This window comes from Phyllostomus hastatus, unplaced genomic scaffold, assembly GCF_019186645.2.
Source record: "Phyllostomus hastatus isolate PE091 unplaced genomic scaffold, TTU_PhHast_1.1 phas_contig_1162, whole genome shotgun sequence".
In the NCBI taxonomy this organism is placed as follows: Eukaryota; Metazoa; Chordata; class Mammalia; order Chiroptera; family Phyllostomidae; genus Phyllostomus; species Phyllostomus hastatus.
In genome coordinates, this window is record NW_025333537.1 from 7,891,979 (window position 1) to 7,905,283 (window position 13,305).

General features: G+C 57.0%; 1 protein-coding gene across 1 annotated transcript; it reads right to left on the bottom strand.

The window, feature by feature from the left end:
* Positions 1 to 779: 779 nt before the first annotated feature.
* SDSL (serine dehydratase like) lies at positions 780 to 11,774 on the bottom strand. The gene is made up of 9 exons (XM_045846290.1): positions 11,750 to 11,774; positions 8,354 to 8,465; positions 8,031 to 8,225; positions 7,748 to 7,787; positions 6,940 to 7,079; positions 5,069 to 5,157; positions 4,202 to 4,429; positions 2,195 to 2,319; positions 780 to 1,198 (listed from the first exon to the last, which is right to left on the bottom strand). Exons 3-9 carry the CDS (start codon positions 8,202 to 8,204, stop codon positions 1,005 to 1,007), a joined length of 990 nt encoding a protein of 329 aa, XP_045702246.1. The 5' UTR covers positions 8,205 to 8,225; positions 8,354 to 8,465; positions 11,750 to 11,774; the 3' UTR covers positions 780 to 1,004.
* Between the last annotated feature and the right edge of the window lie 1,531 nt (positions 11,775 to 13,305).

The following is a 13,305-nucleotide window of genomic DNA, read 5'->3' on the forward strand; positions in this document are numbered from 1 at the left end:
AGCCTGGGGCCCAGAGAGGGAGGGGCCCTGGGCCGAGTCACACAGCTTTCGTGAAGCACGGGGTCTGGCCTCGGGGGGCTGGAGGTGGATCCTGCCAGGGGCTATGGCGTGGGGTGGACCCCACATTCTCTGAGCCTTGTTTCCTGCAGGGGCTGTGAGGTGTTTGGGTAGAGGTCCCCTTGCCAAGACCTTGGGCCCCAGCCACTTCTGGGGCCTCAGCACCCCCAGCTGGAGGGAAGGGCCCCATGAGGGTTGGAGCGGAGGAAGGCCCCAGGGGCTGGGCGGCCATCCGTGCCCTGGTCGGGAGTCCCCATTGGAGGCGCTTTGCTGCCCCCTGGTGGTTCCACGGGACTCTAATCCTTCTGAGAACAGAGGGGCCTATTCCGGGACCAACGCCCACCCTCCTGGATGCACCCTCCACAGGTGCATCCAGACCCACCTGGAGGTCCTACCTCCTCCCCCAGTGTCTTGTCAACCCCCACACAAAGAAGGCCAAGGTCCAAGAAATAGAAAGTCATATTGAAAATCACAGGGTCTGGGCCTGACTGGGCCGCATTCCAGTTGCGTGACCCTGGGTGGGTTAGGTCACCTGCCCGCACCTGGGAAGGGACAGAGCAGCCCCTCCTCTTCCTGTCCCCCAGGGGAGGGCCGGATTCCCTTAGGGGCCTGAGGTTTGAGTCCTTGGCTTAGTTCTTCAAGCTGGAGAGAGTTGCTTCATTGCAGAGCCGGGCTCCAGGCTGCTGTGAGCTCAGGGGGTGGAAAGACTGGACTCAGCCCAGTTACCAACTCAACTCAGAAAGGGTTTATTGGTCGTCGTTGCAGGGGAGTGGGAGGGAGTGGGAGGGAGTTCAGGAGGGCTTCCTGCAGGAGGCGGCCAGCACAGTAGCACAAGGAAGCTTCCACGGTCATCGGCGAGCACAGAGGCCCCTCAGCCGGCTACAGGGGCATCTGTGAGCTCCCGGGGGATCCGTGGGGTGCGGCCGGCACTCCCAGCCCGGGAGGCCTCAGCTCCGGCCCAGCTGGGCTCTCAGGGCCTGCAGCTCTCGGCTGTCAATGCTGTTGCCTCCACACACAACGACCACGACGGAGGCCAGGGCGGGGCCCAGGCGGCCCTCTGCCTGGAGCCTCCCCAGGAGGCCGGAGTAGACGGCCGCTAAGGCCGCCCCGCAGGCGGGCTCCACCAGCATGCGCTCGTCGTCTGCCCGGAGCGGGGGCATGAGGGGGGTGGAGGAGAGGACAGGGGGCGGAAATCAGTCAGTGCTCAGCGGGCTCGGGGCCCCGCAGATCCGTGAGGCCAGCCGGCCGGCCCCACCTCAGTCTGTTTGTCTGACTCCCTCTCCATCCATCAATCTGACCGTCCCTCCCTCCACCCACCCACCTTTCATCTACCTATCCATCCATCTATTCCTCTATCCATCATCAGGCCGTCTATCTGTCCCTCTGTCAGTGCAGCCATCAGTCAGCACGTCCGTCCACCCGCCCTTTCATCCCTTATCCATCATCTGACTGTCTGTCCATTCATCAGTGTGTCCATCCATCAATGCGTCCATCCATCTATTCGTTTCTACGTCACTCATCAGTCCATCGCCCCATCAATCCACTCGCCCATTCATCTGCCCAGTGTCTACCTTTTCACTTTCCATTCATCCATTCATCCATTCATTCATCACACCTTTCCTGAGCACCCTCTCCCTGCGGGGCTTGTTCTAGGAAGGTCCCGGGGCCACAGCAGTGAGCGAGACACACCAGCCCCAGCCCTCACTGAGTTCACAGTCCAGCGATGGAGACAGATAAGAATCAGGCAGGTATGAGATTAGTGGGGTCGGTGCCCAGGGAGTTTCCAACCCAGGCGGGATGGGGGTGAGAGATCAAAGGAGGCTTCCTGGAGGAGGTGCCATGGTGGCTGAGTAGCCTTTAGTCATGTGAAACTGCAAGGGGGCAGGCCCGGGGGTGGGCAGCTGGAGAGAAGAAGAGCATGTACAAAAGTGTGGAGGCTACAGACAGCACAGCACGCCCCTTCCACCGCCTCAGCACACACACGCACCGCACCGTTACTGCACACCCAGCCCTGTGATCGGCGCTGGAGACGCAGACGAGAAAATATGCGCTCGCTGGGGGATGCGGGGACCTGGCAGGGACCTGGCGGGTTTCTGAGCCCGGGGGGTGGGGTGGGGGGGGGCCAGCGAGCACTCACCCAGGAACCGCTGCATGGCATCCACAGCCTCACGGTCCTCCACCACCTCCGAGAGGATCTTCGACTCCCGCGTGCAGGCCAGGGCCCGCGCCGCCACTGTCTTGGCACCCAGGCACTTGGCCACACTGCAAGGGGTGGGGGGACAGGGATGGGGTGCAGGGAGTACAGGGGCGCAGGAAAAGCTGACGAATCACATGTCCTCCTCACACAGACCCAGCCCTCGTCTCCTCTGGCCCAGCCCCCTCCCATCCTGCAACAGGCTGGGGTGCAGCGTTGCAAGAGTCTGGAGCAGCGTCTGGCAGACAGGGAGGGCTCGACACTGTCCCGTGACGGCTGATGAGGGCGCATCACAGCTGCTGACTCTACAGCCACGACTGTCCCACTTCTTGCCCAGACGCCAGAAAGCCGCACGTAGGAAAAGACTGTTTCAATTTCGTTCATGTGCGTGTGATAGCTAACGTGTACGGAGTGTTTACAAGGGGCTGGATGCATGGATTTTCTGGTTTAATGCCCACAGCCTCCCTTTGGGTTAGAAACTTATGAGCGCCACACCCCGCTGTCCTGCTCCATCATACCCTAAGTCCCAGCACCCGATGGGCAGCCAGCAACATGTGGGCAGTAAGGGTATGGGCAGAGGAATGCATAGTGTCCCCCCCCCAAAAAAAATCCATGTCCATCTAGAGCCTCAGAATGCGACCTTATTTGGAAATAGGGTCTTGGCAGACTGTGATCCGTTAAGACGGCGTCACACTGGATTAGAGCGACTGGTGTCTGTACAAGAAGAGTACAGACACGCCGAGAAACAGGCCGGGGCAGGGAGACAGAGGCAGGCGCTGTGGCTGCAAACCAGGGGATGACACGGGCTGCCAGCCACCCCCAGAAGCTGGAAAAGGCAGGGGCGGATCCCCGGGGCCTTCAGGGGACTCGGCCCTGCCTGGAACCCGATCCCAGGCCTCGAGCCGCCACCCCGGGAAGGAACAAACGCCTGCAGTTTTACGCCATGTGGGCAGTTCTGAGGAAGCCCTCGGCGACTCACACAGCCCCCCGGACAACAGGCGACAGGCAGCGGTGGTGGTGGTGGTAAAGAACAGGAGACGAGGTGGGGGTGCTGCGCCACTCTCTGTACGTGAATGAGTCTGAAAGAACTTTCCCGCAGGCTGCAAACCAAAGTGTTGCAGGTTCGATTCCCAGTCAGGGCACATGCCTGGGTTGCAGGCCACGGCCCCCAGCAACCGAACATTGATGTTTCTCTCTCTCTCTGTCTTTCTCCCTCCCTTCCCTCTCTAAAAAATAAATAAATAAAATCTTAAAAAAAAAAGAGAGAGAACTTTCCCTCAGTTCAGTTAAGATCAGTTACAAAGTTTAATGAGGACAAAGTTCCCTGATGATGTTGCCAAAAAAAAGGCAAAAAAAAAACCAAACACTCCCTACATTTATGTTCTAGAATATGAATAGAAAAATAGAGGTTAGCAAACGGTCTGAAGGCTATCTATAATCTCAACTTTTGTAAATATATAACTGATTCATTCGTCATGTCATAAATTTTGGTGAGCACTTACTATGTGCCAGGCACACTTTGCGTGTATGTAAATGGTGCATGGCCGGTGGGGGCAGGGGAGACGAACATGGGGAAAAATGCAACCCAATCTAAGCAACGTCCATCTTCGGTTGGGAGAAATGAGCGTGACATTTGTTTTTCTGCTGCTTATTGCTTGCCTACATTTCCCACTGCAACACCCTTACATTGCTGGTCTGTGCCGACACCCAGTGTGCCACTTCGTAACCATACAGACCAGTGAAAGCTTGTTTATTAAGTGGTGAAACTTCAAGGAATCAGATCCTTCTCCAACTTTGTCAGCACCGCCCTGGAATTCAGATCCACCCCGCCGTGGTCGGTGCCCACAACCACGGTGGCCACTGCCTCCTCCACTTGGGGCCGAGAGCCCCCAGCGCAGCTCCGCCCTCACCTTCCAGCCCCGCCCACATGAACGCCCGGCCTGTGCCTACCTGGTGATGCTCGGCAGCGTGACCAGCCTGCCCGCCTCCACGGCTGCGTTGAAAGAGTGTGCCCCTCGGGTCTCCACGGCGACAATGGGCACGTGCTGCCAGCCCACCTCCACCAGGCCCGCCGACACCCCGGCCAGGAGCCCCCCACCCCCCACCGCCAGCACCAGGGCCCCTGGGGGGGTCCCCAGGGCTACCTTCAGCTCCCGCACCAGGCTGGTGTGGCCTTCCCTGGGGGTGGGGGGAGGGGAGAGAGGAGCCAGGTGAGGGAGACCCTCAGCCCCAAAGGCTCACATTTACAAACCCCTCCCCCTCACCCCTCCCCACCCACAGCTGGAGGGAGAGGGGACTCGGCTTCTGTCACTAAATTTACTCATTCCCTTACCCTCCTCCTTGCCCCGCATCAAACTCCCAGAGCCAGCGTGTCACTAGGAACCTGCTCAACTCAAGTTCTGAGCCCGGGACCCAACGCCTCTGCCACTTAGTAGCTGTGTGATCTCAGGCAAGTTGTTTGACCCCTTGGTGCCTCAGTTTCCTCACCTGCAAAATGGGCATACATCACCTGCCTCTAGGGCTTCAGGGAGGACTCAATAGATTAAATGTGTGCCAAAGTACACATTCAATAAAGGGGGTATATTATTAGCATGTCCATTTTACACATGTGGAAACTGAGGCACAAGGCAGTGGGATGCTTTACAGGGTCACACAACTCACAAGGGACAGAAGCAGGGTCTGGACCCAAGGGTGCCTGGATCCTGTGCCCCTTCTACTCTCTGGGCCTCGGTTTCCCCTTTTGTTCAAAGGAAGGGCCTAGACTCAGGGAGAGTTTCTCAACTCTGTGCTGCCTGGGGGGAGGGGCGCCAGCCTTACCAGATCAGGGGGTGGTCAAACGGTGGGACGTTCACCCAGCCGTCCCTCTTGGCCAACTCCTGCGCCCTGAGGTTGGCCTCGTCCCAGACCTGCAGGGACACAGAGCCCAGAGGCCCTCTCAGGATCTGCTCCAGGGAACCCAAGGAGCTCCTGGGGCTGGAGCAGATGTGTCCAGCCATGCCCCCCGCCCTCACTCCTCACCCCTTCCTGGCTCCCCCGTTCACTACCATCCCCCCAGGGTGCCGGCTGCAGGGGAGCACCCCAGGCTCTTGCCACTTCCACTGCTGTCCCCACCACTTCCCTCTGCCCACCATCCCTCGCTCCCTTTTCTCCCCTGGAGTCTCCTTCAAGGCCCAAGCCAGGGGACCCTCCTCCTGGAGCCCTCCCTGGGCCCCCACCCCAAATCCGAGGCACGGCCCCGTCGGGGAAGGATGGGGTGGGCCATCACCCAGTTCTTCACCGCCACCCCCAGCGTTAGAATCACACATCCACGCCTTTTCCCGTGTGACTTTGCTGCTCTTCGCACTAGCGTGGGAGGAGTGTGTTTCCTCACGCCACGTGGACGCTGGTTCCAGGAACGTGACTCGCTTTGGTCACTGGCATGTGGCAGAAGAGACAAAGTCACAGTCGTCTCTTAAGCCTTAAGGGCAACTTAAATCCCCTGGTTTGCAGCCACCCCGCCCGCCTCTGTCTCCCCCCGGCCTGTTTCTCGGCGTGTCTGTATTCTTCTTATATAGACACCAGTTGCTTTTTTCCTCTCACTCCTCTCGCCATTCACCTTGAGAAGGTGGCCCCTGGTCTGGAAGGTGAGGGGCACGTGTGTGGACCGTAATCCCGCCTACAGCCTGACGCAGCTTCGCCCGGCCCACTCACAAACCCACGAGCAAGAGAGATCGTGTTTCTCATAAGCCACGGACATTGAGGGCTTTCGTTACGCAGCATTATCAAGCAGCAATGCTGACTGAAAGAGCATGCCTCCTCTGTTCCCCTGCAGTGTCCTCCGCTTCCCCGTCACAGCACGCATCTCGTTCTGTTACCGTCATCACCTGGTCACCCTGTGTCTCCTCAACGATACCTTGAGCTCCGTGGGAGTAGAGACCATGGCTCATCACCTCTGTTTCCCTAACTCTGTCTGACAGAGTGCAGGCACATAGTGTGTGCTGAGTGAACACCCGCTGGCAGTAAGGAAAGACAGAAGGAAGGAAGGAAGGGAAGAGAAGGGAAGGAGGGAGGAAAAAAGGAAGAAGGAAGGAAACTGTATATACTATTTGGAAACCAGCTTTTGGGTACTTTAATATGTCTTTGAATTTAAATTTTGGTGGTTTTAAAAAATTTGTTTTCTGGGGATGCATTTTTTTTTCTTTCCAGGAGGGTAGAAGGATTACATGTTTGTGTCTCCAGGTTTTTTTGTTGTTTGTTTGTTTGTTTGTTTGGGTTCTGGTAGCCAGGTGAACCTGTGATACCCTCATCAGCGGGCCTCTCTTTCCTATTGGGGTGCTCTCAGGATGGGAAGAGAAGCCATCATCTTTCTTTATACTTTTTGTTTCACCAAATGGCAAAAAAAAAAAAAAAAATGGCGAGGTGGACAGTGCGAGGTGTTAGTGAGGTGGCAGGGAGACGGGTGTGCTCCTGGGAATTCCCTCCCTCCCCCCGGCTCATGCAGGGGGGTCTTCTCCGGATGGGGGCAGGCAAGTGGAGAGGTCCTGGCCCTCAGTACGCCTCACCCCTCACTCCCACCCCCAGCTCAGCCGTCCTAAAGAGAGACAGGGTCCCAGGCATAGTTCATGCAAAGGGAAAGGAGACAGTCTCTTACGGGGGAGGGGGAGCGAAGGCGGCCCCTCCTGCTGGCTTCCCCTTCCTGCAGCCCTTACCTTTCCAGCCAGCTGGACCTCGGCCCCCTCCCCCTGCAGCCTCCTCACCACCTGCGGGGAGGTGCTCTCGGGCAGCACAATGGTGGCAGGGATGCCCAGCTTCCGAGCGCAGTAAGCGGCCGAGATGCCCGCGTTGCCCCCTGTGGAGGCAGCAAAAGGGGGCGCAGTGGGTAGTGTTGCATTAGCCCGTTGACAGTCCTGTCCCCCTCCTGCTCCACGTCCCTTTGCGAATCACCCTGTGGGCCCCAGAGGAGGACACAGGGTCCAGATTGAGCCAATCAGAGGCCTCAGTCACCCCTGGCCCATGATTGGTTCAGGGATGAGTATAGGACCCAGTCTGTGGATTGAAGAGAGCCTTCAGGAAGGGGCACCCCCTTTTCACTGGGGTTGGTGGGAGGGCAGGAAAGGAAGCAAGCCTGAAATCCTGCTGGCCAACTTGCTACCATGCGGCCTGCATGAGAATAAAGCTAGTATACAGGAAAGAAAAGCTGAGAGCAAGGAAAGGGACAGAGGTGAGCTCCTGGATCCAGCTGTGCCTGAAAGCCATCTATCCAATGGAATTTTCCAGTCTCCGAGGCTATAGCTTACACCTGTATGAACTGGGTCTCTGTCACTCCTGCTGCGGGTCCTGAATCATGGGAACAGGACTGGGAGAGGACAAACAAAACGGCCATCTGACCATGACCTTGATGAGGCTGCACCTTGAAGAAGAGGCCAAGCCCTGCACACCTATAGCCGCTCGGGCCAGCTCCCCCTCCCCCACGCCCAGCCCTGAGGACCCTGGTGGAGCGGAAAGGGGTGGGCTCACCTGAGGAGCACACCAGGTGTCTGCATCCCTTCTTGGCCACCTGGGAGGAGAAGCAATGGGGTTGGGGACTGACCCAGGCAGGCGTCACGGAGTCCAGTGTGGGGTGGAGTTAGAGCCTTGCCATCCCCTTACAGCTCCCCTCGTCCCTCACCTGCCCACAGCTCTCTCCTGCCCCCGGTACAGCCTCGCTTCTCCGCTCCTGCCCTCGGGCCCCTGCCAGCCTCTGCTCCTCTCCCGACCCTTGTCCTGCCAGCACCCCTCCTCCCCTGCCAGCACCCCTCACCTCCTGGCAGAAATGCCCGATGCCCCGGATCTTGAAGGAGCCAGTCGGCTGCACGTTCTCACACTTGAGGAAGACCGGCACACCCGCCACCTGGGACAGTGCCCAGCTCTCCAGCAGAGGTGTGACCGTGTGGAAGGGCTCACTCTTAGCACGCTCTGCCGGAGAGCTCTCCATTCCAGCGACCGCCAAGCGGGCCTGCACCAAGACACGGGTGTCGTGGGCCGGCAGCTCCAGGCCAGAATCCCCTTGACCAGGACTCGGGGGAGGGGGCACTGGAGGAGGCCCTCGGCTTGGCTCCCTTAGCCCCCCATCTGGGTGCCAACCTATGAGACTCCAGGCAAGTATCTGCTCCTCTCTGGGCCTCAGTTTCCCCATCTGGACAAGGAGGTTTGAACTAGAGGTCCTTGCATTCTGTGACTGTGGCTGCCCACGGTGCTGGGGATGCAAAACAGGCCCAATGTGAAGTGATGAGTGAATGAAAATGGGAGAATTCATTCACTCATGGTTCACCCATAAAAAAGAAACCCACTCAGCCCTGTCTGGCATAGCTCAGTGGATTGAGCGAGGGCTGCGAACCAAAGTGTCGCAGGTTCGATTCCCAGTCAGGGCACATGCCTGGGTTACAGGCCACGACCCCCAGCAACTGCACATTGATGTTTTTCTCTCTCTCTCTCTTTCTCCCTCCCTTCCCTCTCTAAAAAATAAATAAATAAAATCTTAAAAAAAAAGTAAAGAGCTCTGTTTACTCTGGCAAGATTTATTTTATTGTACTTTTAAAATTTGTGTCGATTGAGTGCGGGCTGGGCACCAAAGTGTTGCAGGTTCAATTCCCAGTCAGGGCAGATGCATGGGTTGCAGGCCATGACCCCCAGCAACCGCACATTGATGTTTCTCTCTCTATATATCTATATCTCCCTTCCCTCTCTATAAATTAAAAAAAAGATTTTAAAAATTTATGTTGAGATGTAATTGACATGTAACATCATGTTAGTTTCAAGTGTATGGCATACTGATTCAGTATTTGTAGATGTTGCAAAATGACCACCACAGTCAGTCTAGTTCATATCTGGCACCCTACATAGTAGATACGGATTGTTTCTGGGTGGTGAGAACTTTTAAGGCCTGACTCTCTCAGCAACGGGAAAGTCGACAGCACAGTGTCACTAACTACAGCTGCCACTCTGTGCGTTACATCCCCAGGGCTGATTCATCGTCTAACTGAAAGTGTATACCTTTCGACCACAAAGCACTCTTAAAAAAAAAAAAAAAAAAAAAGGAAGCCACGTGATTTTTCACAACAGTCTACACTTTCTCCCAAACCCCACTGAATTTTAACTGAAAGTAGACTCATTTTATTTTATGTAAATTATACTTCCGTGATGCTGATTTTTAAAATGGAATCACACATAAAATATTATCAATCTCGTAATATCGAATATCTGTTCCAATGTCCCGTTGTCTCATTAACTGTGCTTTCTGGTGGGTTTCGCGGCTGGTGGTGGTTTGGGCTCTTTAACAGTTCGACTCCGGCTGCGTCTGGGACCTGGGCGTTGTGGCTGGTCGAGAGGCCTTTTCACTCATTTTTGATCTGCAGGTTCTCAAAGAGGGAACTCTGCGAGGAAGGGCAAGAAGAAAGCCGAGGGAAAGGCGTTCCTGTGCGGGGACAGCAGACAGGACCACCCTGATCTAGAAATGAACTTGAGTGTTGCGGGTGCGGAGAGAGGACTGGGCGCGGGCAGGGCCGCGGGGCGGGGGCGGGGGGGGGGGTGTTCCAGTCCAAAGGGCGGACTTGGGGTGTGTTTCTACTTCTGCTTGCAGCGGGGAGTTTTAAGCCAAGGCACGGGCGAATAAGCAGTGAATGAACCCAGGGGTCAGGGCAAGGCTGAAGAGACGGAGGAAACGACAGGGAGGAAAAATAGAAGGATTTTAAAAAGATTTTCGTTATTTTTAGACAGAAGGGAAAGGAAGGGAGAGAGGGAAAGATCGTCCAGTTGCCTCTCGCACGCCCCCTGCTGGTGACCTGGCCCGCAACCCAGGCATGTGCCGTGACTGGGAATCCAAATGGTGACCCTTTGGTTTGAAGGCCAGCGTTCAATCCACTGAGCCACACCAGTTAGGGCAGGATTTTTTTTTTTTTAAGGGCCAAAGTCAGCCTCATTTTCCCACCCTGGGGCAGAAAAGCAGTGGGCTGCCCCCTGCAGTTCCACCATTTGCCACTAGGAGGCATACTGCAACCTCCCCCGCCCACCACAAACCCAAGCAGCTTGTCCTCCACGGAAGAGTTCTGGGTCTACCTTCCGTGAATTAGACCTGATGGCTTTTGCTGGGATGGTCCTGGGACTCCCTAGGCGGGCCAAGCCTGAGCCATCTCCACCCAGCTCCACCTAGGGCGCTGCTCGAGCTGAGCACGGCATCAGAGAAGAGGGGTGGGGGGTTCCCCACACCCAGCATCCCCTGGCCCAGGCCCCACCTCAGCTCCAGAGCCCCAGAACACCCGCCAAGGGGCCAAGCAGAGACCAATGTTAGGGACCAGCTGTGACTTCCTGGCTGTGCGACCCAGACAAGTGTCTCAACCTCTCTGTGCCTGTTTCCCCGCCTGCAAAAGATGAATAGTAACAGTCCCTGATGCACAGGCTATGGTGCACATTAATGTAATTATTATAACTATCTTTTGCTGAGTCCCTGTTATGTGCCGGACGAGGAACGGGGGACAACACGGGGAACAAAACCGACATCTGCTCTTGGAGCCGACTGACTTGTATTCTGGTGGGGAGACCAGCCCTCAGCAAATAACTGCACAGACAAACTGCTAAGAGGGAAACGTGGCATGTAGGGAGTCGTGACAAGAAGAACGAGGGGACCTACTGTGGGTAGGGGGGTCAGGAAGGACCTCTTGGAGGAGGTGACCTTGACACCTGACACTGAAAAGTGAGAATGAAGCAGCCACATGATGAATGGGGAGCAGAGCGTGTGCACCCCAGGACCGCGGTGATGGTGGAGGGAGGACACCGACCGAGGCATCAGCTCCCTGCCTGGCGCCTGGACCAATGGCCAGGGACGGCGTGGGGCTTCCTGGGAGCCAGGCATCCTCTAGGGGGACCAGCCCAGAGAACGCCAACAGCCTTATCAAGCCCAGATGCCCGTGACACCCGGGACCAACCCCAGGCCGAGGCACACGAGGCTCTCACCGCGGCTGTCGGCCGCTGGGGCTGACAGGGGAGCCCTGGGCCCTGTCTGCGCCGGAGCAACGCAGGGTGAAGCCCCCGCCTTGGGTTTAGGTCCCAGCAAGCGTGACCTTGACAGAGGCACTTTTCTGCCCTGGGCCTTGCCTGTTGCAACCATAGATTGGGTGAAGACCAACGATCTTTTCCACCTCCTGTCCCTTAGGTTTGTCCCTAGAGACCACCTGGGTGACTCTCCACAGCCAGATCCCTGCTGCAGGGGGTGGGGAACCTCGGCCACACCCCCCCCCCCCCCACCTGGCAGAATGCCTAGCCCTGCCCCTCTGGCAAGCAAAACCAGTTCCCTTTCTTTCTGCAAAGCAGGCTGTGCCCACGGCACCCTGAGTTGAATCAATATTCCTGGGAGGGCCCAGGCCACTGTCACCCTCTCTCACCTTCTGCCCACTCAGCTGGGACAGGGCCCCAAAGCCGTTCAGACGGCACTACCTCCACACCCACCCTAACCCCTGACCCTGTTTGGGCCCCAGGCCCCCTTACCTTCCTGTCCAAGCGTCCCCGGACCAACTTGGCCACCTGCCGCCTACCAGTCTAACTGGGTACCAGCTCTGCCCAGCTTCTGGCAGCCTCCTGGGGCCTTGGCCCCGCCTCCCATGTTAAAGAGACAGCGCCAGCCAGAGAGCGAAAGAGGATGAGCTCGACGCTCGATGCCCCCACTGTGTGCTGTCCACGACACACGCATTACCTGGTCCCATTTGACAGACAAAGAAGCATAGGCTCAGAGAGGGACACTCACTTGGCTGAGGCCACCCAGCCAGTGAGGAACGGCCTTTATCTCCCACCCTGGACCACCTCTTTCACCTCTGTGTCTCACCGGAGACACAGACATCTCCAAGCAACTGCTTGGCCTGAGACGAAAGCACAAAGAAACAATTCTTTTCTGTCGTGTGAGAAAGGCGTATTTTTCTGAAGTGCTTCTTTTTTTTTAAGATTTTATTTATTTATTTTTAGAGAGGGAAGGGAGGGAGAAAGAGAGAGAGAGAGAGAAACATCAATGTGTGGTTGCTGGGGGCCGTGGCCTACAACCCAGGCATGTACCCTGGCTGGGAATCGAACCTGCGACACTTTGGTTTGCAGCCCGCACTCAATCCACTGAGCTACGCCAGCCAGGGCCTGAAGTACTTCTTCACCTCTCATATTTCATACCCAACGCAGGAACCCCACAATTATTTCCCTTTCAAATGAATGACTCTGGCCATCGATTTGTTCATTCCACAAATATTTACTGGACACCTACTAGTTGTCACGTCCCGGGATCTTTAGCCTCGAACAAAACAAGATGTTCCCTGCCCTCTCGGAGGCCCCAGGGCCCCCTGAAAAGTAGTTACAATCAGTGCCACCAGGTATTGGCAAAGGCCGTGGTTGCCCAGGTAGCTCACTTGGCTCCAGATGGCTGGGAAGGCTTCCCGGAGGAGGAGCTCAGCCCTGAGCTCAGCCAGGAATCAGGAACATGGAGTGCAAAGGTCTGCAGTGGACAAACACGGTGTGTTCCAAGAATGGAGAGGTGTCCCGTGGGGCTGGGACAGAGAAGGCGGGGGTGGGGCCGCAGGCGGGTGAGGGGCTGGACAGGCGGGCCGGGACAGGCGGCCCCAGGGATGGCTGTGCCAGTCCAGAGCCTGGACCTTGCCCAGGGGCACTAGGGAGCCATAGAAGGTTGTGGGCCAGGGGGTGGTGTAATCGCATTCCCATCTTGTCTCTTTTGCTGTCTCCCTGGGCGAACCTCAGCTGGGCACATCCATCTGGGCCTCAGTTTCCCTCCATGTCAAATGGGAGGTGAGGCTCAGGAAAGACTGGCAGCCCAGGTATTCTGTGCCCTCCTTGGACCTTGGGTGACCCCCTCAGGTTTGATGATTAACTCCCGGCCACTCGGGGTCAAGTGGAGCTGGTGGGCCGTGAACCCCAAAGAAGACGCTGGCAGCTTCATTCCCATCCACACGTTAAACACGCACCATCACTGGGTGTTCTGCCCTGACCTGAGCACCGGGAACAGAGGTGGTGAAACTCAGTTCATGCCCTCAGGTGGGTCCCGGCCTGGA

What these genes read in the sequence shown, in the direction of transcription:
- SDSL (XM_045846290.1), bottom strand. Translation starts at nt 8,204, where the DNA reads ATGGAGAGCTCTCCGGCAGAGCGTGCTAAGAGTGAGCCCTTCCACACG. An exon ending in TCGGGCATTTCTGCCAGGAG is followed by an intron (nt 7,788 to 8,030) that starts GTGAGGGGTGCT and finishes TTCTCCTCCCAG; the next exon opens with GTGGCCAAGAAGGGATGCAG. An exon ending in TGCCATGCAGCGGTTCCTGG is followed by an intron (nt 1,199 to 2,194) that starts GTGAGTGCTCGC and finishes CGCTCCGGGCAG; the next exon opens with ACGACGAGCGCATGCTGGTG.